We start from the raw sequence: 22,246 nt of genomic DNA on the forward strand, positions 1-22,246 counted from the left end.
GTGACAGTGATACCCAAGACTCCATAGTCAGTAGATTTGAATGATGAAGAAGACAACGCTGACTGAGGTATTGCTTCCGAGGCCCTCAAGGAGAGGGGAGCCTGAGAAAGGGGTCTGCGGCCTGTGGGGAAGAGGAGCCACACGTGGGACACTGTATTGGGAGCGATTCCCAGGCTCCACTGACTCAGGCCTCCTGCGTAGGAGGAGCATGAGTCTTCCTTTTATCCCTTCCTTTTCCTTCCCTTTCCTGCCCCCAACCCCAGGTCTCATTTTTTTTTCTTTTGTCATATAACTGTTATTCTTTACTGAGAGAAGCTACTCCTTAGCCCACACATTCATGTTTCATTGTTCGGCAACACAGGTCAGTGGTGAACCTCTATGGAACTCCATCCAAAGGATTCCTTACCATTCTGAAATCACTCGGCACCTTGATACCAGTCTTCCTCGTCTCTTCCTAAATCTCTCATGAAATCTTAATTCCTATAGAAATCTGCACATACCTTCTTTCTTAGTTCAAAGCTGCACCAAACTTACAGGGCCACTGTGAATGTGCCAACAACATGAGCCCGCAGACGCTTGCCTGGACCGCCATGCCTCTGAGGTTTCGGCAATGCACCGGCAGTCACGGCAGTGAATGCCCACCACACCAACGTCCTTCCTGGGTCTCAGACCGTTGGAGAATCTGGCTGTCACTTTTCACAGTGTGCTCCTTCCTCGGGTCCTACTATTTCCAGCGCAGCCTGGCTGTCTGCTTTGACCTGGAGCATTTGCTCCATTTGTTTTCCAGATCACTACTTGAGACGTTCTCATTGTTATTATTTTTAAGCAGCATTTCACTGTGGAGCCCTGGCTGGCGCAGGGCTCACTCTCTATGTGGTTCTGACTGGCCTTGACCCACGGAGTTCTAGGTGTCTCTGCCTCCTGCATCCAATCCTGGGATTGAAGGTGTATACTACCAGGCCTGAAAGTTAAACATCTTAAAATATGTAGTTCAGTGGAATTAACTGAATTTGTATTGAGCCCCCTTGACCTCTATCTCCAGAACTTTCCACCTTTTTGAACCAGAGTCCCCACCCCATGAAGCAGTAGGTCAGTTCTTAGCCATACCATGGTACTATGAATATGATCCAAGGGTGTCCTATGAGTGACTTCTTGTGTTTGTTCTTTGGTGACTGCTGTGTCTTAGTATAATGTCAGCCATTTTCATGTATTTTTGAAAATATGTCAGAATTTCCTTCCTTCTTAATGCTGAGATAGAGACATGGCACTCCATGCATATACTTGCTACATTTAAAACATTTTTTTTTATTTATTAGTATTGTCTGTGTAAGTGTGTGTGTGTGTGTGTGTGTGTGTGTGTGTGAATGTGAGTGTATGTATGTGTGCACACAGAGGCCAAAAGAAGGCATCAAGGATCTTTCTTCACCACTTTCCACCTGTTCCTTTGAGGCAGAGCTTCTCTCTGAACCCAGAACCCAAATTTTCTTAGCTAGGCTGGAAGCCAGTGAGCTCCGGTGTTTCTCAGATCTATTGGCTTTGGGGTTCTGGGTAGTCATTGTCGGTCATCAGACACAACTGAAGAGCCAACAGAGAAAGTTCTGGAACCCACACCTGAGAAGTGGGGCTTTGAGCTTGGTGTTTCCTTTCCTGTTCTCAGGCAGGATGGTCCCTTTCCCTCCCATGAGTGCCACCCATGGTTCCCTCCTGGCTCTGTTCACCTTGGGGCTGGGGTCACAGGAGTTTGTAAGGCGCTCAGTGTTTTAATGGCTTTTGCCGTGAAGAGACACCATGACCAAGGCAACTTGCAGAAGAGTTTATTGGAGGCTTACAGTTTCAGAGGGTGAGTTCGTGACCATCATGGCACTGACTATGGCAATAGATAGGCACACATGGCGCTGCAGCAACAGCTGAGATACAGCCGTGATGCAAAGAGCTAACTGGAAATGGCATGGGCTTTAGAGCCCACTCCAGTGACACCTCCAACAGGGCCACACCTCCTGATCCTTCCCAAACAGTTCCATCGTCTGGGGACCAAGCATTCAAGTATATGAGCCCGTGGTGGGGGGCATTCTCATTCATACCATCATGTTTGGCTTGCAATGTGGGTGCTGGGATCTGAACTCTGGTCCCCAGGACTTTGCTGCCAGTGCTCTTACATGCTGAGTCATCTCTCTAGGCCCCTACCATCTCTTTTGGGAGGGGATGTCTTTCAAGAGAGAAACTCAAAATAAAATATGGTGGCATACCTATAATTCCAGTCTTTTAGAGACTGAAGAAGAGCAAGAACTCAGTCAACGTGATATGCTGTTTAAAAAAAAAAAAGATTGTCAGGCACATGCTTTTAATCCCAGCACTCAGGAGGCAGAGGCAGTTGGAACTCTGTGAGTTCGAGGTCAGCCTGGTCTACAGAGCTAGTTAGTTCCAGGACAGGCTCCTAAGCTACAGAGAAACCCTGTCTTGAAAAACAAAAACAAACAAACAAACAAAAACCAAAAAAAAGAAAAGAAAAGAAAGAAAATAGATCAATCAAAAGGGAAACTGTAAAGGTTGCCCACAAGTTGTAACAAGGAAGTAGACACACCCCTAAGAGGGAGCTGGCACAGGTGGCATTCCCCTGAACTCTGAGAGCATGGACTGGAGGATCATGGGTGGTGGCCAGTCTTGATTGGACTGGTGAGAGGTGGTCTTCACTGCTCCTCCTCCTCTACTTGAGGTGTCAGGGTTGGCAGAACAGAGACATGCAGAATGCTGGCCGACCATGTTTTCCTCCCCTGTCCCCAGGGCTTTGCCTCTATGTTCTCTGGTCGCACATCCCGGAAGTCAATCTCACATCCAGAGCACGAAGACACCATGGCAGAGGGTGAGGAGTACCGGAACCCCACGGAGGTGCAGATGAGCCAGTTGGTGCTGCCCTGCCACACTAACCACCGTGGGGAACTGAGCATCGGACAGTTGCTCAAATGGATCGACACCACGGCCTGCCTGTCAGGTGAGGCCCTGCTCCAGACTCTCCATCATGTCCCCACTGCTTGCCCTGTAGAAGCTGGGTAGGGGCCTTAGTTTTTAAAGAGGGTCCCTTTCTCTCTGATGATCACCACACTTGTCCTCCTCTGGCCTTAGTTCCTGCTGGTCCCTTGTCTCAAAGCCTCTGTTCATCTCCTAGCTGTCTGAGCAGCCTGTCCATCTCCTCTAGTCCCCTAGCCCTGGGTGTTGGTACTATGTGGATGTCCTGGTCTGCCACTACTGCAGCCTTAACCAAAGCTATTTCCCAACTGGCTGGTAAAGACCGGGCACGGACTGATTGTGAATGTGCATGATCCTTTCCATGTTGGCTTTTGTCACACCTGTGTTCTCCAGCCTTTAGGTCTAACGCGGTGACTTGGCTATACCAGCAGGGTTTTTGAGAGGCTCTAGCCACCCATGGGGTCAGGAAAAGGGCTCCACAAGGGACAAGGGACTGAGGCAGGGAAGCAGAAGTGGGAAAAGAAAGATGGCGGAGAAGCCTCTGGAAGAGGGGGACGTGTTCAGAGACCTGTGTGACATGGGGAGGCAGCTAACATTTGGCTTTCTTATTCTGAGCCAGCGGAGAGGCACGCTGGCTGTCCCTGTGTCACGGCTTCTATGGATGACATCTACTTTGACCACACCATTAGGTAAGTGGCCCTCCAACGTCACTACCCTCCTGGTCTCCCCACCTCCAGCACAGGACTTGCATCCCTATCTCCCCACCTACCAGGCTGTGTGGCTCTTGGAGCTGACTCAGTCCACGGAGGGTTTTGGAAGGTAGAACCATGGTGTCTTGGGGGTGGAGCATCTTTCTGCAAGTGCCTGAGATAGTGGTGGGTTAGGAGTGGCCTTGTTGCTTCATGCTGTCCGGGGTGGGGCCAGGGAAGTTGTCTCAGGTTTACGGTTGGGAAGAGGCCTCTGGTGGAGTATGGAGGCCCAAGGCAGAGCCAACAGCTCAGGGCTATGTGACTTTGGGTGGATCTCTCTCTCTGGACTTTTCTTTCCTTACCTGTAAAAATGGAAGGACTTGAATTTTCTGGGAAACACCTCCTTTATCTCAGACATTTCTTCATAGGTCCCTTGTCACTGGATTCTAGGGAGGCTCCCCTGACAAGGTACCAGGGCCCAGCCTGTGCTAGAAGAGTGAGCCAGCCTTGGCTCATACCCATCTCAGCTCTTACTCAAGGGATGCCTTTTCTTTTTCAGTGGCCATACAGCTTACAAAGCTTGTCGTTAGCCTGCATGCTTTGCCCCTGTCTTCATCCTGCTGGGACACAAGGAGGCTGCTGAGCCCTCGGCCCGGGACAGGCCTCACATAAAGCTCTTGCTACTGCAGTGCCCACTCCTAGACATGCCAGTGTATAAGCTAAGGGCTTGTTCAGGGCTGCCTGGCACCCTGTGTGTGACTAGTAAGGAGGATGTTTGGCCAGTCCCTGTACTCAAGTCAGCCACCCGTTCACTACACACTCAGTATTGGTTAATGTGTTGGCTGGTTTTATGTCAACTTAACCCAAGCTGTCATATTCAGAAGGGACCTCAAGTGAGAAAATGCTCCCATCAGATTGACCGATGGGCAAGCCTGTGGGACATTTTCTTGATTACTGATCGATGTGGGAGGGCCCACTCTATGTAGTAGCACTTGGGCAGGTGGTCCTGGGCTGTCTAAGAAAGCAGGTTGAGCAAGCCACGGGGAGCAAACCAGCAAGTGGCGTTCCTCCACGGTCTCTGCTCCAGCTTCTGTCCCCAGAGCTCTGCCCTGACGGCTTTAGATGATGAACTGTGATGTGGGGGTGGGAGTGAAATAAACTGCTTCCTCCCAAGCTGCTTTTTGGTCATGGCGTTTCATCACAGCAGTAGAAACACTAGTAAAGATCGCTCAGAGCCTTTCTGGGTTGATGTCATGCTAGGTTTGGGGACACAATTCACCAGAACACAATCCTTATGCCCAGGACTGCCCAGTCTGCCGAGGGATAGATGGAGAAATGCCATTTACATTTGTAGTGGGAAGGTGGGGCCTGAAGTGTGGCTCAGAGCGTGTGTTCAGCATGCAGGAGCCCTGGGTTCGATCCCCATCCCCACCATAACAGAAAAGCAGCAAGTCCTACAGTGAGGATGAGCTCTGACAAGGTGTTGCTTTGTCATATACTTTACCCCTTAGCTCTGGATCAGTTTCACCTTGACAGAAAGGCTTCATCCCTGAAGGCGGTGCTGAGTTCTTATGTGCTCCAGCTCAGTTCCCTTTTTTTTTTTTTTTTTCTTTTTTTGGGTTTTCAAGACAGGGTTTCCTCTGTGGCTTTGGAGACTGTCCTAAAAGCAGCTCTTGTAGACAAGGCTGGCCTCGAACTCACAAAGATCCGCCTGCCTCTGCCTCCCAAGTTCTGGGATTAAAGGTGTGCGCCACCACTGCCCGGCTCAGTTCCCTTCTTATCAACATCTTTTATATTTTATCAATATGTTGCTTAGAATGCCTTTCTGACTTGTTAGCCTATTTAATAATGAGGTATGAGGTTTTTGTTGTTAGTATCCTCATTTTGTCGAGGAGGAAACTGAGGTAACTTGTTCAGGTCACACAGCAGGCAGAAGACCCAGGACTCACTCTCAGGCACAGAGTCTGGCCCTAGGGTCCTTGGGCGTTGGGGGCGGGGCATCAGGGCAGGTTGTCAGGGGGACTTCCTGGCGCGGTCTGAGCTGGCTGGGAGGACAATGAACTTTGTGCTTTGTGCTTTGGAGGGTAGGATGCCTTATCTGGGTCTGCTCTGGACCCTGCTGCTGATTTGGGGTCTTCTCATCAGGAAGCATGGAGAGGGCTAGGGTGCACACCAGGTGTGGGGACCAGAAGGTGACAATGAGTCTGTGCAGAGGAGTACAGAAGGAGGGTACATTGTAGGGAGCCTCGATAGAAGGTGCAGCGCCTGACCACAGGTGCAGGTTTCCATTTGTTTGTTTTAAGTTTTTGCCGTTTAGAAATATTTCAAGCCAGGCATGGGGGTGCACATTTATAGTCTTAGTGTTTGGGAGGCTGAGATGGGGCCATTGATTTATATATATATATATATATATATATATATATATATATATATATACTAATTGAATTAAGTAAAAATAACTAAAAACACGTAACACGTCAAGGGACCCCCATGACTGTAATACCACTACTCAGGAGCTGAGGCAGGAGAATCATGAGTTCAAGGTCAGCCTCGAGTACATAATGAGACCCTGTGCCAAACAATACAATACAAAGCAAAATGTTTTCAAACATATCTGTCAGGACAAGAATTGATTTTATACAACTTTTGCATGATTACCGCGTCTGAAAAGTGGCCGATTATTTCTCCCCACCAGTTTGCAAATCAGCTCTGTGTGTGTGTGTGTGTGTGTGTGTGTGTGTGTGAGAGAGAGAGAGAGAGAGAGAGAGAGAGAGAGAGAGAGAGGCCAGTGGAGGCCAGAAGCATTCGATTCTTGGAAGTGAGTTTATAGGTGGTTGTGAACCATGGGACATGGATGTTGGGAACTGAACTCAGAGTCATCTCTCTGGCCCTCTCAGGCCTCTTCTTGTACCACAGAAAGATAAGTCAATTTTAAATCTTCAATCTCCTATTCCCTGTGAGGAATCTATTCCCAGACCCCTGATGGGTGCCTGTAACCCTGACTGGCACCAATCCCTTCACATACCATGATGCCTCCTGTAGGTACACAGCCATGATGAAGCTTAATTTAAAACTAGGTACAATCAGGGTTTAACAAAGAAAGGCTATGCCAGGCCTGGGGGCACAGCCTATAACCCCAGCTATGCTGGAGCCTAGAGTGGGAAGATAATGAATTCAAGACCAGCACGAGCTACAGAGTGAGTTCAAGGCCAACCTGGGCATCTTGAAATTCGGTTTAGGGATAGAACCTGGGACCCTAGGGTCAATCTCCAGCATTGAAGTAGAGGAGATGAGAAAGATTATAATAAAACTGATCAATTATAACAATATGCTTTCACTAGAAACTTTGAAGTTATTTATCTCTTTTTAAACTTCTAAACTAATTTTATGTGTATGGATGTTTTGCCTGCATGGATGGCTGTGTACCATGTGCATGCAGTGTTCACAGAGGCCAGAAGAGGGCATCAGATCCCCTGGAACTGGAGTTTTAGGTGTTTGTGAGCTGCCATGTAGATGCTGGAATTGAACCTGGGTCCTCTAGAGGAGTAGCTAGTGCAGGGTTTCTCTGTGTATCCCCTGTGGCTGTCCTGAAACTCACTCTGTAGACCAGGCTGGCCTTGAGCTCACGGAGATCCACTTGCCTCTGCCTCCCAAGTGCTGGGATCAAAGATGTGCCCCACCACCGCCTGGCTCTTTTCTAACTTCCGGTCATGAAAACTTCTAAGCACATGGGAATTAGGATACACCATTATTGCTAGGATCCAACAGTTGCTGCTTTGCTGCCTTGCTTTAGCTACACATGAACAATTGTGTGTAAAAATACACGTTACAGAGGACACTTTTCTGCCTGAGTGCCAGTATTGCTGAAAACAGTAACAGAGGTGACATGTCCAGCTCTGTGAGAGAGGTCACTCACCAAGCCCCTGAACTGACTAGCCAGGTGCTGGGTCAAGCCACCCGCCTCTCACTGGGTTGTAGAGGTTTACACAGTCCTCATGCATCCTCAGAGCTATACACAAGGAAAGGAACTCAGAGAAGTGACGTGACTTACCCCAGGTCACCTACTGGTGGTGTGACAGTTAGAGCAGACCACGACAAACCTAGTCTTGTGTGGCCACACTATGACCTTGTGACCGGAATGCTCAGTGGAACTGATACTTCCAGGCTTTGGTGGGGGGCAGTGCACTCAGCATGTTCATGAACCAAGGTGCAGAGAGGTCAAAGGACTTCTTGAGGTCACAGTGATTGAACTGGACCAGCTTTCTAGCCTTTTGTACTCCTCATCCCCATAGCCCATCAGCTGGGCATACTCTGCTGTCTCCAGTTAGGTGCAGGGCTTTACTTGGCTCCTGGAGATCTAGGTGGACTTGTGAAGTATTCCCGAAAGGACAGGCTACAGCTGGGAAGAACTGGGCTGGTTCATTCAACACAGCTCATCTAGAATCCCGGCCTTGTTTGGTGTTAGTTGGGAGACCTTGTCAGCTGGGTGACCTTGGACAAATGACTTAACATCTCTGATGTTCAACCCCCTCCAAACCCATCTTCAAGTTGGAGAGTCAAATGTGGCAATGCACACACAGCATCTTGAAGTGTTCCATTTCCCTGCCTGTTCCTCTCTCCACCCATCAGCACTTGGCAGCATTTGGTATATGTGGATGTGTTAACTTGGTCACTGTTTATGGAGGTCTCGCCCTGCCGCAGGGGCTTGGTGTGTTGTTGAGCAAAACATATGCTCCCTGGGCAGGGATGTGGCTCCCAGTCGAGCTTCCCACACAGTCCCTGGCTTTATGAACCACAGAAATGAAACAGAAGAAGAGAGAACAAAAACCAGGGGCTTTGGCCCAGGTGGTTTAAGGGCTGGGGAGGTGGAGGTCACACTCTAGGAGGAATGTTGGAAGGTGAGCTCTGGACACTGTGCAGGTAGGGGAGCTGCCTCAGGGAGGGAACTGTAGGCAAAATGAGGTCATGTAGCCCCTGGACATTGTGGGCAAGCGGAGGAATCAAGATGCATAAAACAGTTCTGGAAGCTCTGATGTCACCACCAGGAACCTCCGATGTGGAATGACTGCTCATGTCTGCTGGCTTGGGGACATGGCAGATGTGAATATGTTCTGGGAGTCTCCAGTGCTCTTGTCAGTTACCCCCCTCCTCCACTATCTCTGAGGTGCTGGGTGTCTGAGGCCCCTGTCCTCTTCCTCGTTCCCTCTGGAAGGCTCACCTCCTGATTTCCTCTCCCCAGTGTCGGCCAAGTGGTGAATATCAAGGCCAAGGTGAACCGGGCCTTCAACTCCAGCATGGAGGTGTGTGTGGCTGGCCCTGCTGGGGGTGGGAAGACATTTCTAGTCCACTCTGTTTTTGAAGATCCAGACCCAAGACCCTTCACATCGTAGGACCCTGACTAGAGTTCCAAAATGGCCGACCAGAGGAGGCACACCCTAAGGCCTTCCTTGATAATATCCCATAGCCAGGAGGGAGCAGGGAGGCCAGGAAGGGGAGTAGGCTTGCTCAGGGCTTCCACTCCTGGCCAGACACATTCAGTAGCAGGTGGTGAAAGCCGAGGAAGGCAGTACTGTATCTGGTCACGGTGCTGCAGTGGGAGAGACTGGGCCTTCTCCTATTAGCTCACCTCAGTGGCCTCTGTCCCCACATCTGTACAGTGGGTCATGGCTCCTGCATTCAGGACCCCGAAGGTTTAGTCAGTGGATAGCTTTGTGAGCTACCAAGGACTTCATTTCTTCTCCTGGGCTTCATTTAGGTCGTGTAATTTCACCTAGTGAGCCATTGATTCCTGAGAGCTCCAGATGTTGGAAGAACAGGGTCCTGACCTTGCTTCTGGGCAGCACACAGATGCCCAGTTCCTTCCGAGGCATCCCACAGATCTGTTCTTTCAGTATCAACAGTGGACAGGGGCACATTTTAACCCCTTTCAGTGATCACTCCCATTTTATAGATGAGGACACAGACTCAGAGAAGGGAATTGCCCAAGGTTTTCCAGGGAACCAAGGGAAAGTCAGAACCAACTCCATGTCCCTGGTGTTCCACACCTGATGGCTGATATAGAAACTCCAGAGACCCAGCCTGGGTGGCTCTTTAGTCGCACCAAGCTGCGGGCCTTGAGTGGTCAGCTTCCTTCCCTCCCTCCCCCCACGCCCTTCCCCCTCCTTTCTCTCTCTCTCTCCAGGTGGGCATCCAGGTGGTCTCTGAGGACCTGTGTTCAGAGAAGCAATGGAGTGTGTGCAAGGCCCTGGCTACCTTTGTGGCTCACCGGGAGCTCTCCAAGGTAGACAGCTGCCCCCGCCGCTCTGTTATACCCACCTTTCCCCTGGTGGGACCCTCTGCAATTCTACCAAGGTGCCTCCTCCTCCTTTCCCCATCTCTCCCTGCGTATTTCAACAGGAGGAGTCTTCAGAACACTGCATTCTAAACAGATCCCTCTATGTTCTGGGCCTTTGCCCAAGAAGGGATCTTAGTGAGAATGGGGACAGGAAGGTGGGCACAGAGGGGAGAGATCTCTGCAGTGCCCCCTGCCCCCCAGAAACACATACCAGCCTCAGGCAGGCCACTGTGCTGTCTCAGGAAACTTGCCCCCCCTATCTCTTGGCCAACAGGTGAAGCTGAAGCAGGTCATACCAGTGACAGAGGAGGAGAAAACGGAACACGGGGTGGCAGCCGAGCGCCGCCGCATGCGACTAGTCTACGCAGACACCATCAAGGACCTCCTGGCCCACTGTGCCATCCAGGATGGTGAGTGTGGGTATATGCATAAGAGGGCAGCTGGATATACGCAGGAGGGCAGCTGGTGTCCTCAAACCCCCTTTGAGTGGAAAGAGGAAGGGATTCCCTATGGACCTGTGTCCCTGGTAGCCTGAGCCTCCTCTGGCCTCCTGGGCCTCCAGATCCCTTCCAGGGAAAGCAGGTGCCAGGGCCACTCAGTCACAGCCCCGCAGCAGTGGAGATGGGGTGGGGACTTATGGAAATCCCTGTCACTCACAGTCCGTTTGGGCCTTTGGAGATGTATGGGATGAGAGTGTGGGAAGGTGGTGTTGGGCTAGGCTTTGAAGACTTAGAGGAATTTTAAAGTGTCTGTGTACAAGCGTGTATGTTTTCCTTTTTCACCCACAAAAGTAAAAAAGATGAAAAGCAAGGCTCCCTCCATCCCAGAGCTCAGGCCATCTCTCCCGAGGCAAAGACTGCTACCTGGGTTTGAATATCTTTCTAGGGAGGCTCCCTGTAGATTTAAGTAATATGTGTGTTATTTGGTTTCCTGGTTTTTTGCCCCAGAGGGAACACATAGGATACATTGTTGTGTATCTTTATCTTGATTCATTTTTTCTATAAATTTCTCTCTCTCTCTCTCTCTCTCTCTCTCTCTCTCTCTCTCTCTCTCTCTCTCTCTCCAGTATTTCTCTGTGTATCTCTGGCTTTCCTGGGACTCATTCACTCTGTAGACCAGGCTGACCTTGATCTCACAGAGGTCCACTTGCCTCTGCCTCCCTAAGTGCTGGAATTAAAGGTGTGTGCCACTACTGCAAGGTCTTATCATTCTGGAGACTGAGGCAGGAGGGTCGTGGTTAGAGGCCAACCTTGATTACACTTGATTACAAATTCAAGGCCACCCTGGGTGACTTCGGGAGCTCTTGTCTCAAAACAAACAAACCAAACCTGAGCCTTGGCTGGGTGTAGTGGTTCACACTGGCAGTTCCAACCCAACAGTGATACAACACAGGAGGCTGAGGCAGGAGGATCACTGTAGTGATAGGAGCAGTGGTCTGCATTCCCGCCTGGATCCCGGCTAGATTACACCCATAATAATTACACGGAAATTGTATTCTTTTAAACACTGCCTGGCCCATTATATCCACTCCCTTATTGGCTAACTATCACATATTGATCTAACCCATTTCTAATAATCTGTGTATCACCACGAGATCATGGCTTCCCGGGAAAATTCTAACCCACGTCCATCTCAGAGAGGAGAGCCATGGCGTCTGCCTCATTGCCTTCTTCCCAGCATTCTGTTCTGTCTACTCCGCCCACCTAATTTTCTGCCCTTTTAAAAGGCCAAGGCAGTCTCTTTATCAACCGTTGAAAGTAACACATAGATAGATAAGCCTTCTACATCACACGAGTTCAAGACAAGCCTGGCTCTACAACAAGTTTGAGGCCAGCTTGTATGACATGAAACCCCATCTCATCCCCTTACACCTCCCTCCTCTCAAAATACTTGCAAGAACACCTGGTGCGGTGGCTTATTCCTGTAATTCTAGCACCTGGAAGGCTGAGGCAGGAACTTGCTGTGAGTTTGTTCCTGAGCCCGTATAATGAGTTTCAGGCAAGTCTGGGTTACAGATAAGGACCCTCTCTCAAAAACCTCGGGAGAGGATCAGTGAGCTGGCTCAGCATGTAAAGGAACTTGTGCAAGCTTGATGACCTGGGTTCAGTCCCCGGAACCTACTTAAAGGTGGAAGGAGAGAACTGACTCCCCAAAATTGTCCTTTGACTTTCAAATGCATCCTGTGGCGAAAAGCAACCCCCACATCATCATCATCATCATCACCCCCACTTCTCAATAATAATAAATTAACAAAACAAAAAAAGAGCCAGACAGTGTGTCAGTCCCTATAATCTCAGCACTTGAGAGGCAGAGGCAGGAGGATCATCACAACTTTAAGGCCAGCCTGTTCTGCATATTGATTTCCAACCCAGCCAGAGCTACAAGGAAAGACCTTGTCTCAAAACAAACAAAAAAACACAGAGGTCCTGGTAGAGTACTTGGCTAGCATGCACACGACCTTGCGTTCAATTCCCAGCACTGAAAACAATGAAACCCACAAGCCAGGTAATCGTTGCCAAAACAGGGAGAGAACAGACAGAACTCACTGACTGCGTGCTGAGCTCTGAGTTCCCTGAACCCCGTTGTGCTGGACTTAGGGGATGCTAGAGGAAGCCCAACTCTTCCAGGTGGTTTGTTTCTATGGATCTATCCATTCCGTCACAACCCCCCCACCCCACATCCCTGCTTTCCCGACAACCTGTCTATAAGGATCAGTCTAGGTACCTCTGCCTGGCATCCAAGCCTCAGACTTGGGCTTAGGTCATTCTCAGCTTCTGCTTCCCTGTCCTGCCTTTCCTGAGACATCTCACCAAGCTGTTCACCCGAGTAAAAATCATCCCTCTGTTGGGTGCTCTGCAGAGGACTCTCTTAGGATTCTGTAGACACATAGCCCCTTACTTCCATAGCCCCTTGCTTCAGTTGGGCATGTTGGCATTATCTCCCTGGACCCCTGAGGCCCTGTTTGCACATTGACCCTTTTCTACCCTGGGTATCCTAATGCTACTCCTGCAAGGAATAGGGGCTGGTCATTAGCAAGGAGCAGGACTGTCCTGAAACTGTAGCCACTGACTGAACTGAGCACATTACAGCCACAACCATCCCTCACTGACACACAGTCCTGTCTGGCTAGGGCTGATACTTGCTCCTTACAGATGGGTGTCTGAGAACCAGTAATTTGCTTGATGCATCCAAGGTCATACAGCCTGTGTTGGGTGAGGCAGGGGTTGGCTCAGGTGTGCCTTGTCTCACAGCCCAGCCATGCTGTCTGCTTTTCTGTGGTGGGCTTATGCCCCTCCTCCCATATAACATTGGGGGCTTGCTTCCTGGGCTTTCTGTCCTGCCCTGTTCCCACAGCCAGCAAGTCCCAAAGAAAATCACACAGAGAGTCTACATTAGGTTATAAACTGATTGGCCCATTAGCTCTGGCTTTGTATTAGCTCTTATAACTTATATTAACCCATTATTCTTATCTATGTTAGCCACATGGCTCAGTACCTTTTTCTGTGATGCAGGTCACATCCTGCTTCTTTGGTGATCTGCACAGGACTGGCAAGGGAGCTTCCTGTTTCCCAGAATTCTCCTATTCTTATTGCGCCACCTGTCTTGTTTTCCCGCCTATACTTCCTGCCTGGCTATTGGCCAACCAGCACTTATTTAAAATATGATTGACAGAATACAGACAATTTTCCCACACCACTCCCATGTTCTTCTATTATTTACCCAGGGCCGGTCTAGGCTTTGTGATCACTTGATATTAAACTAATGCTCCAGGGTGGGGTCGGTGTTTTGGGCCTTCTACTGACAGTTTATCCTTAGGGATCTTCTCACCTCCCTGCCTTCCTCCCTGACCAGACCCCGACAAGGACTTCAGTAATATGGTGCCCGCAGAGAAGACCCGAGTGGAGAGCGTGGAGCTGGTGTTGCCTCCTCATGCCAACCATCAGGGCAATACGTTTGGGGGCCAGATCATGGCCTGGATGGAGAATGTGGCCACCATTGCAGCCAGGTGAGACAGCCTCTATTTGTGTCTTCTCTGCCTCTGCCAGAGGTTGTTTCCTTGGCAAGAGAAACCCTTCCTATGTCAGCACTCAAGGCTTTAGAAGCTTGGGTGTTCTGTGAGGATAACCCTGACTTTTCACACCTAGCGAGCCAGAGAGCAGCCATGTCTGTGAGCTGGCCATGCCTTCTTCTACCCACCCATTGCCACATTCCTTGTGGCCACTGGGAGTCTCCCCAGCAGACTGACTGACCCCGAAGCCTCTCCCTGATCTGGCTTTACCTGCACTTTTGCTAGTAACTGTTCCTTCAGGTTCTGTCCCTGCCCCCCCACCTTTTCTAGCCCTTCATTTTGCTCCTGGTGTGACTTCCCACTCTTCAGCATACTGCCCAGCCCCACCATAATGCTACTGTTGAACGTCCTTTTCTTTTTTTAAAAGATTTATTTATTTATTAGGTATATAGTGTTCTGCCTGCATATACGCCTGCAGGTCAGAAGAGGGCACCAGATCTCATTACGGATGACTGTGAGCCACCATCCATATGTTGCTGGGAATTGAACTCCGATCTCTGGAAGAACAACCAGTGTTCTTAACCCCTGAGCCATCTCTCCAGCCCCCACGACCCCCTACCCCTGTCCCTCTTTCTAATGGTGAAAATAATTTCTACTTCCTCCAACAGCCTCTGTGCTGGACTGGTGTTCATGGCATTCCAGTTGTCAGGGCTTAAAAAAATAGTTGTGATAACCGGAGGTCACCAGTCGCCACTCCTGTGCCTCCATGACTTTGTTGTCCTCTCAGCGTCCCCTAAGCCACCTTCCTCCTCTAGGCTAGTTTTCATAGAGCCCAGCTCAGGCCACCTCTTCTCTGCAGTTTAGTTGGAGATGGCAGCATCTGAGGAGCTCGGCCTGTGAGTGTGAGACTTGAGGAGCCCAGGGCCTGGATGATCAGGGAAAGCTTCCTGGTGGAGGAACACCTCTGGGGCCTCCCGTGACAAGAAGCCTTTTTGGGAGGAGTGGGCCTCAGGTATCAGGAGATGTAGACACTGAGGCAAAAATGCCAAGGGAAGGCGTTTGCTTCAGACCATGCTCCTGCTTTCTCCTGGCCTTGAATTCAGCTTCTTTCTAGCTGTACACAGTGGCGAGCATGCTAAGCTGGAAGCAGCTTTAGTGCCATGCACGGAGCAGAGTCATCCCTGGTTTGGGCCAGAGGACCATGCCTGTGATCCAGGATGGGTTAGGGGCTAGGGAATGGAGAAGGCTGGCCCAAGCGCCCTGATGCAATACCGACCATTTCTTCTGTCTCCCTATTTTTCCTCCCAGCCGGCTCTGTAATGCCCACCCAACACTCAAGGCCATCGAGATGTTCCATTTCCGAGGCCCATCACAGGTGGGGGACCGTCTGGTGCTCAATGCCATCGTGAATAATGCCTTCAAGCATAGGTGAGGTGTCATCATGGGTAGGACTGGTTCACCAAGGGTCGAGGGTTCTTCTTGACTCTAGAAACTACCTAAGGCAAGCCCTTCCCCAGCAGACGAGGTCTGAATTGCTGAGTTGTTCACATGACCCAAGTTTAGCTAGTATTCCCTCTTCTGGAATGTTCTATCACTCCCATTGTTGTCCAGTGGCAGTATTGGGGTTCTTCTCTAGGTTTTCCATAGGTGCTCTGTCTCCCACCAGCTGGGAAGTTGCTCTGTGCTTGTGTGCCCCATCTCTCTCCTGCTTGGCCAGAGGATTGAGCTCTAGGGGTGCACAGGTCACAAGGCCTCTTCTTGTTCGTGTTTCCCCGATCCTTTCCTACCCTTGTCCTAAACAGGTATTCTACCATCTCACCTTGGCGTGAGTTTCGATGTCTATTCTCACCACAGCTGGCTTTAAATAAAGGCTATTTTCTGAGAACCTGGGTGCTCGTTAAGGATGAGCCATCTGGGGCTGGTCAGCCTGGGTTCAAGTTTGGCTCCACTTCTCACAGGCCGTGTGACTTTGAGCAAGTTATTTAACGTCTCTTTCTCCACATCCCCAGAGTTGGGATTATAAGGTTGGCCTCCTCCGGCCTCAGCATCATCAATGTTGAGATTACTAGCATATGCTAGCTTGTCCTTCTTCATTTGTAATTTCCAAGGGCGTACTTTTAAAGAAATTATATTTATTTATTTACTTAGTGTGTGTGTGTGTGTGTGTGTGTGTGTGTGTGTGTGTGTGTGTGTGTGATGCCTGAGCATGCCCACGTGGAAGTCAGAAGACAATTTGTGAGGATCAGTTTTCTATTTTTGACTATGTAGGTCCCTGGGATCCAACTTGGGTCATCAGACTTGGTAGGAAATGCCTTTTCTGCTGAGCCCTATCACCTGCCGTCTGGTGACTTTTGGGTGTTTTTGCTCTATTGACTTCCTGGGCTGTCAGCCAGAAGCCTGCTGGGTAGGTCCATTCATCACTGTGTTGCACACACTAGGTTCTCTGTAAGATTACTGAAGAGGACATGTGTGGTTCTGGTCCAGTTGCCGGAAGAGCTGCAGGGGAATGTGTGTATACTCTGTGTACACCTGCCTGCCTGTGTGTGTACTTGTTAGTGTGTGAGTGTGTGATGTGAAAGGGCGTGGCGTAGGGAAGATCTGTTGAACTTGACCTTATCGTTCACTTGACCTTAGCATGGAGGTGGGCGTGTGTGTGGAGGCTTATCGCCAGGAGGCCGAGACTCAGCGGCGACACATCAACAGTGCCTTCATGACCTTTGTGGTCCTGGACAAAGATGACCAGCCTCAGAAACTGCCCTGGATTCGTCCCCAGCCTGGAGTAAGTGCCCTTGGGGATCCAAGTTCATCACTTGTCACCCTGTGACAGTCCTGTCTCTGGCTCTTCACTGAGGCACAACCAGATCAGAGCGTCCTGGTCTTGACTCAGAGATTCCCCCATGAAGCTGGGCACCTACTCTGCCTGCCAGGACTGGAACACAATGGGGTCTGGCTGATGTTGGGGGATCATGGACCTGAACAGCCCATAGTTGCAGAGACCCCTGGCTTGGGAACCCTAAGCTGATATAGGGTCTCCCCCTTGCCACATTCTTGGACATGTATTTCTGTGAGTTTCAGTTCTTATCTGTGTGATTAGTGTGTCTGCAACTTTGTGGCTGTGGGGAACCAACTGGCTACAAAGCCTTGGAGCCCTTGAGAAGTTGTGATGTCCAGCATTATGGGGACAGGGCAGGGGCACATGGATGCCTGGGTTCTGTGTCAGTGAAGACACACACTCTTGGCTTGCTGAGGGCCAGTTGTTGTCTTTGTGTTTTTGAATGGGGCTAAGGCTATAGAGGAGGTGGGCTCTGGGCTCTGAAGCTGGCCTTCTGAGTTCTGACCCTGGATCAACCCCATACTTCTATGACCTTGGAAACCATTCAACTCACGGGGCCTCAATTTCCTTCTGTGTAAACTGGGAGTCACAGGCTCTAGGCTCAGGAACGGGGAACAGAGAACGGATGTGGTCTCAAGCAGAGCCCTTGTGATGGCCTAGTCCCTACCAAGTGTTCAATGAATGTGACTCTGGGTACCACTCTGAGGTCCTTTCGTCATCCCAGTGTAGACTGGGGAAAACCCAGTGGCCCAGAAGGGGACCAGGGTGCCAGGGTCCCTAAAGGCTCCACGGAGACCTAAGCTACAGCTTGGGGGCCTAACACTTTTCCAGTAAGGACGCTTTGACTCCTGCTGCTGTAATGAGATCTAGGCTTCTCTTTGAACTCCAGGGTCCTCTGGACACTGGAGGCAAGGATGGCAGAGCTATGGGCTATCTGGTCATCCCACCTGAACCACACACCTGTCCCTGCTTCCTTCCTAGGAGGGCGAACGGCGATACCGAGAGGCCAGCGCCAGGAGGAAGATCCGCTTGGATAGGTGAGTGGGTCTGGATAGCGGGAGGGACATGCTCCACCGGTGACTCCAGGACATCCGAGCTTCTCCAGGGATACTCCTGGGCGCAGTACTGGGTGGTCCTCCCCCGACCCCTCTATTTTTATTTGATTTTATTTAGAGATAGGATCTCATACTGTAGCCTGGGCTGGGCTGGAACTCGCTAAGTGGTTCAGGCTGGTCTTGAACTCTTGGAAGTCCTCTGCCTCTTGCGGGCTAGCCCGTTGCGCCGCATACGCTTCTGCATTCAGTGATGTCACATGCAGCGTCTCACTGCTCTTTTATACACCAGGACACCAAGGACAGAGGGTGAGGCCTCTTGTCCTTAGGACACACAGTTGAGTGAGATCTGCTGTTGTTCCTGGCTTGATCTGGGTGTTTTTAAATCTTGTTTGGCCTGTCTGATGAAAGGGTCAAATCTCAGCACTTGCGGGGATGAGATAGAGGATTGCCACAAGGCCAAGCTGGGCTATATAGGGAGATCTGTCTCAACCAAAACAAATCAACTAGAACAAAACCCAAAAAGGTTTAGAGCACAGACCCAGTGGCTCAGACCTGCAACCTGGCGTGTCTACGTCCTCTGTAAAACTGTAGATTGGGGCTGGAAAGATGGCTCAGCAGTTAGAGCACTGGCTTCTCTTTCAGAAGACCCGGATTCAATTCCCAGCACCCATACGGCAGCTCACAGCTGTCTATAACTCCAGTTCCAGGGGATCTGATGCCCTCATACAGACAGACATGCAGGCAAAACACCAATGCGTATGAAATGAAAATAAATAAATCATTAAAAAAGTTAACAACAATAACAACAGCAACGACAAAAGTGTAGATGATGTAGCTGCACCCAGTTTCATACCCTGTATTCATAAGAAAAGTCTACATTTCTGGGACATTTACCATCGGCTAAGCACTGTGTGCCTCGTGAAATCCCTCAGCGGTAAAGATGACGTGGATTCCATTCCAGAGGAGAGAATACTGAGGCGTGGGCGAAGGGGAGCCCGAGTCTTGTCCTTTTGTCCTTGCCAGTCCCCTGTGAACTGTCTAGGGTGCTAGCTGAACTCATGTTCTCAGGTGCTGTTTTCTGGGGGTCAGCATACCTAGTTGCCCTGCCAGGCAGAGTCTTCAACCCCACGGGGCTCAGCACCATCCTGGCCTGCAGTAGGCAATGACATCTGCTAAGAACAGTGAACTCTGAGAGACCCAGGGTGTTCTCTTCCCTCTCAGGAAGTACCTTGTGTCCTGTAAGCAGTCGGAAATGGCCCTGTCTGTCCCCTGGGATCCTAGCAACCAGGTAAAACCCTTTGTTTCCAGGCTTCCAGGGCCCCTTTCCTTTCCTCTGGTTGGAGTGACTTCGGAGGGAGACTCACAGGGCCAGGGCCATGGGAAACCCTTTTCTGCTTTGTGAATGCTATTCACGGGTGTGCCCCTGTTTTGCAAGACGGAGTAGAGGCTCTGATTGTGGCTGCTCAAGGCTGCGTGGAGGGCTTGTGGGAGCCTGGGCACCTTTCGCAGAGCCCAGTCCGTTCCCCATATCAGCACAGCCCCATCCAGGGACCCCTGGGGCAGGAGAAGGTAGCATTTATGGGTGGTCTCTTCCAGGTGTACCTGAGCTATTACAACGTGTCCTCTCTGAAGACGCTTATGGCCAAGGACAACTGGGTGCTGTCCGTGGAGTTTGGTGAGGTAACCGATCTATTTGCCACCTTGCTTTCCTTCACATGTAAAGGTGTTTAGCCTGTATGTGTGTCTGCGCACCACACGCGTGCCCAAGGGAAGTCATAAGAGGGTGTCAGATCTCCTGGAACTGGAGTTACAGACTCTAGTGGGCTTAGAAGCTGCCACATGAGTGCTGGGAACCAAGTTCAGGTCCTCTGGAAAAGAAGCCAGTGCTCTTAACCTCTGAGTCATCTCTCCGGCTCTGATTACTGCTTCTTCTTTTTTTTTGATTTTTTTAAATATTTATTTATTGATTATGTATACAGTGTAGGCCAGAAGAGGGTACCAAGACTCATTACAGATGGCTGTGCGCCACCATATGGTTGCTGGAAATTGAACTCAGGACCTTTGAAAGAACAGGCAGAGCTCTTAACCACTGAGCCATCTCTCCAGTCCCCAAATGTGTAGCCCAGGCTGGCCTCGAACTCGTGATCCTCCTGCCTCTGCCTCCTTCAGCAAATCCTACCGGCGTGCGCCACCACTACCGGCTTTTCTTGATTTTTAAAAATAAAAATAATTTATTTAACTTTATTTTACGTGTCTTGGTATGAAGATATCAAATCCCCTGGAAATGGAGTTACAGGCAGTTGTGAGCTGCCACGTGGGAACTGGGAATTGAACCCAAGTCCTCTGGAAGAACTGCCAGTGCTCTTACCCCACTGAGCCGTCTCACCAGGCCCCATTACTGCTTCTTGAAGAAGTCTTTTTCGTCTGTCCGCACTGAGCCCTGTCAGAGGTCCATTCTCATGGGGCTGTGACTAAGTCTCAGAGAGAGTCAAGCCCTCCAGTCAGACAGCGTGTCGGTGGCAGTCCTGACCTCAGGAGCCGTTCTCTCCCAGCAGCCTAGTCTGGGGGCATGGAGCAGGAATGAGGTCACCCTCTGTGCTGCACAGGTCCGCCTGTACACCCTGGAGGAGGAGTTCCTGTCATTTCATTTGGAGATGGTGGTCCACGTGGACGCTGCCCAAGTCTTTACGCTGCTCTCGGACCTGCGCCGGAGGCCGGAGTGGGACAAGCATTACCGGTGAGTGGACAGGGGACGGCGCTAGGTGACAAGTGGGGGGGATTGCCTGCTGATGATGCTAAGCCTCCCCCATGGTGCTTTGTTCCGCTGACCTTCTGTAGGGATGGATCTGGCCATAGGATATAGTTATGTGCAGGGTGGCAGTAAAAGCCAGGGGCATGTTGAGGCCCTAGGGAAGGGACTGAGCCAGGAATTGGATGTGGAGGCCTGAGTTTATCTGTTCTAAATGGCTGTGCGACCTTAGTCAGGTCATTTCTTTTCTGAGCCTCTGTTTCCCCCCTCTTCTTAAGTTTTATTTATTCGTTTTATGTTTTTGGAGACGAGGTTTCTCTGTGTAACCCTGGCTGTCCTGGAACTTATGTGATAGACCAGGTTGGCCTCAAACTCAGAGATCCATCTACCTCTGCCCCCTGAGTGCTGGGATTAAAGGTGTGCACCACTACTGCCCAGCATGTGTGGCTATTTTGCCTGCATGTTTGTCTGTGTACCACATGTGTGTCTGGTGCCCAGGAAGTCCAGAAGAAAGCACTGGATTCTCTGGGACTGGACTTACAGATGGTTGTAAGCTACTGTGTGGGTGCTGGGTTCAGTGGTGTCTACCTGTGTGCCTGTGCATGTGTGCCCATGTGCGAGCATGTGTGCCCATGTGCAAGCAAGCATGTGCTTATATGTAGCATTTGTGTTCCTGTGTCTCTATGTGTCTTAGCTTCTTTCTCCTGTTGCTGTGATAAAATACCCTGACAAAAGCATCTTAAGGGAGAACGGGTTTATTCTGCCTCAGTGTTCAAGACACAGTTCACTATGGTGGGGAAGTCAAGGCAGAGATGCTTGAAGCAGTTGTTCATAACTGCACCAATAACAAAGTAGGGCAGGACAAATGCATGCTGGCGCTCAGCTCACGGTCTCCACTTTATACCAAGGGAATGGCGCTGTCCACCGTTGAGATGGGCTTTCCTACATCAATTCATATAATAAGATAATCTCCCGCAGGCATGCCCAGAGGCCTGTCTCCCAAGTAATTCTGAATTCTGTCAAGTTGACAACACTACAAGTTTGTATACATGTATTTGCTTGAGTACATGTCTGTGTACCTATGTGTCTGCGTGTGTCTATATATGTTTGTGTATGTCTCTGTATATGCATACATATGTGTCTAGGCAGCAAGATGTCTCTGTCAGCTCTAGAGTTTTGGAAGTTGCTTACAATGCACTTCCTGTTAACTTAGGTAATATGATATCCTTCTGGGATCTTTGATCGAGTTGAAGAATAATTATAATTACAGTTTTCCTTAGTTATGATAAAAGATAAAGTAGATATAAGTATTGTAACTTTAATTCTTGCTTGATACCTGTTTTGTTATATGTAATTTTACTATGTTAAAGTTAAAACCTTTCTTTTCATTGAGACAGAAAAGGGAAGGTGATGTGGAATTCCCCTCTGTATGCTGTGAATGTTTTATTACTATTGGTTAATAAAGAAGCTTCTTTGGGCCTATGGCAGGGCACAATAAGTCAGGCGGGAAATCTGAACAGAGATATAAAGTAGATATATATAGAAAGTATAGAGTCAAGGAGACGCCATGTAGCTGCCAAAGGAAAAAAATGCCATTCGCCAGTCAGAACCTT

General features: G+C 49.9%; 1 protein-coding gene across 4 annotated transcripts in view; it reads left to right on the forward strand.

Moving 5' to 3' along the window:
* Nucleotides 1-22,246, forward strand: part of Acot11 (acyl-CoA thioesterase 11) — a 53,059-nt gene that overhangs the window by 24,894 nt on the left and 5,919 nt on the right. For all 4 annotated transcript variants that reach the window (XM_085686357.2, XM_048453261.3, XM_087904772.1 and 1 more), the window contains 12 exons: nucleotides 2,782-2,989; nucleotides 3,584-3,653; nucleotides 8,893-8,953; nucleotides 9,835-9,933; nucleotides 10,262-10,397; nucleotides 13,840-13,993; nucleotides 15,305-15,424; nucleotides 16,631-16,775; nucleotides 17,811-17,866; nucleotides 19,106-19,172; nucleotides 19,481-19,564; nucleotides 20,491-20,621. In XM_085686357.2, the coding sequence (XP_085542483.1) occupies nucleotides 2,794-2,989; nucleotides 3,584-3,653; nucleotides 8,893-8,953; nucleotides 9,835-9,933; nucleotides 10,262-10,397; nucleotides 13,840-13,993; nucleotides 15,305-15,424; nucleotides 16,631-16,775; nucleotides 17,811-17,866; nucleotides 19,106-19,172; nucleotides 19,481-19,564; nucleotides 20,491-20,621 (1,319 nt within the window). In that variant the 5' untranslated portion in view covers nucleotides 2,782-2,793. The remainder of the gene's footprint in view (nucleotides 1-2,781; nucleotides 2,990-3,583; nucleotides 3,654-8,892; nucleotides 8,954-9,834; nucleotides 9,934-10,261; nucleotides 10,398-13,839; nucleotides 13,994-15,304; nucleotides 15,425-16,630; nucleotides 16,776-17,810; nucleotides 17,867-19,105; nucleotides 19,173-19,480; nucleotides 19,565-20,490; nucleotides 20,622-22,246) is intronic.

Source organism: Myodes glareolus, chromosome 3 (genome assembly GCF_982192425.1).
Source record: "Myodes glareolus chromosome 3, mMyoGla1.1, whole genome shotgun sequence".
Lineage (NCBI taxonomy): Eukaryota > Metazoa > Chordata > Mammalia > Rodentia > Cricetidae > Myodes > Myodes glareolus.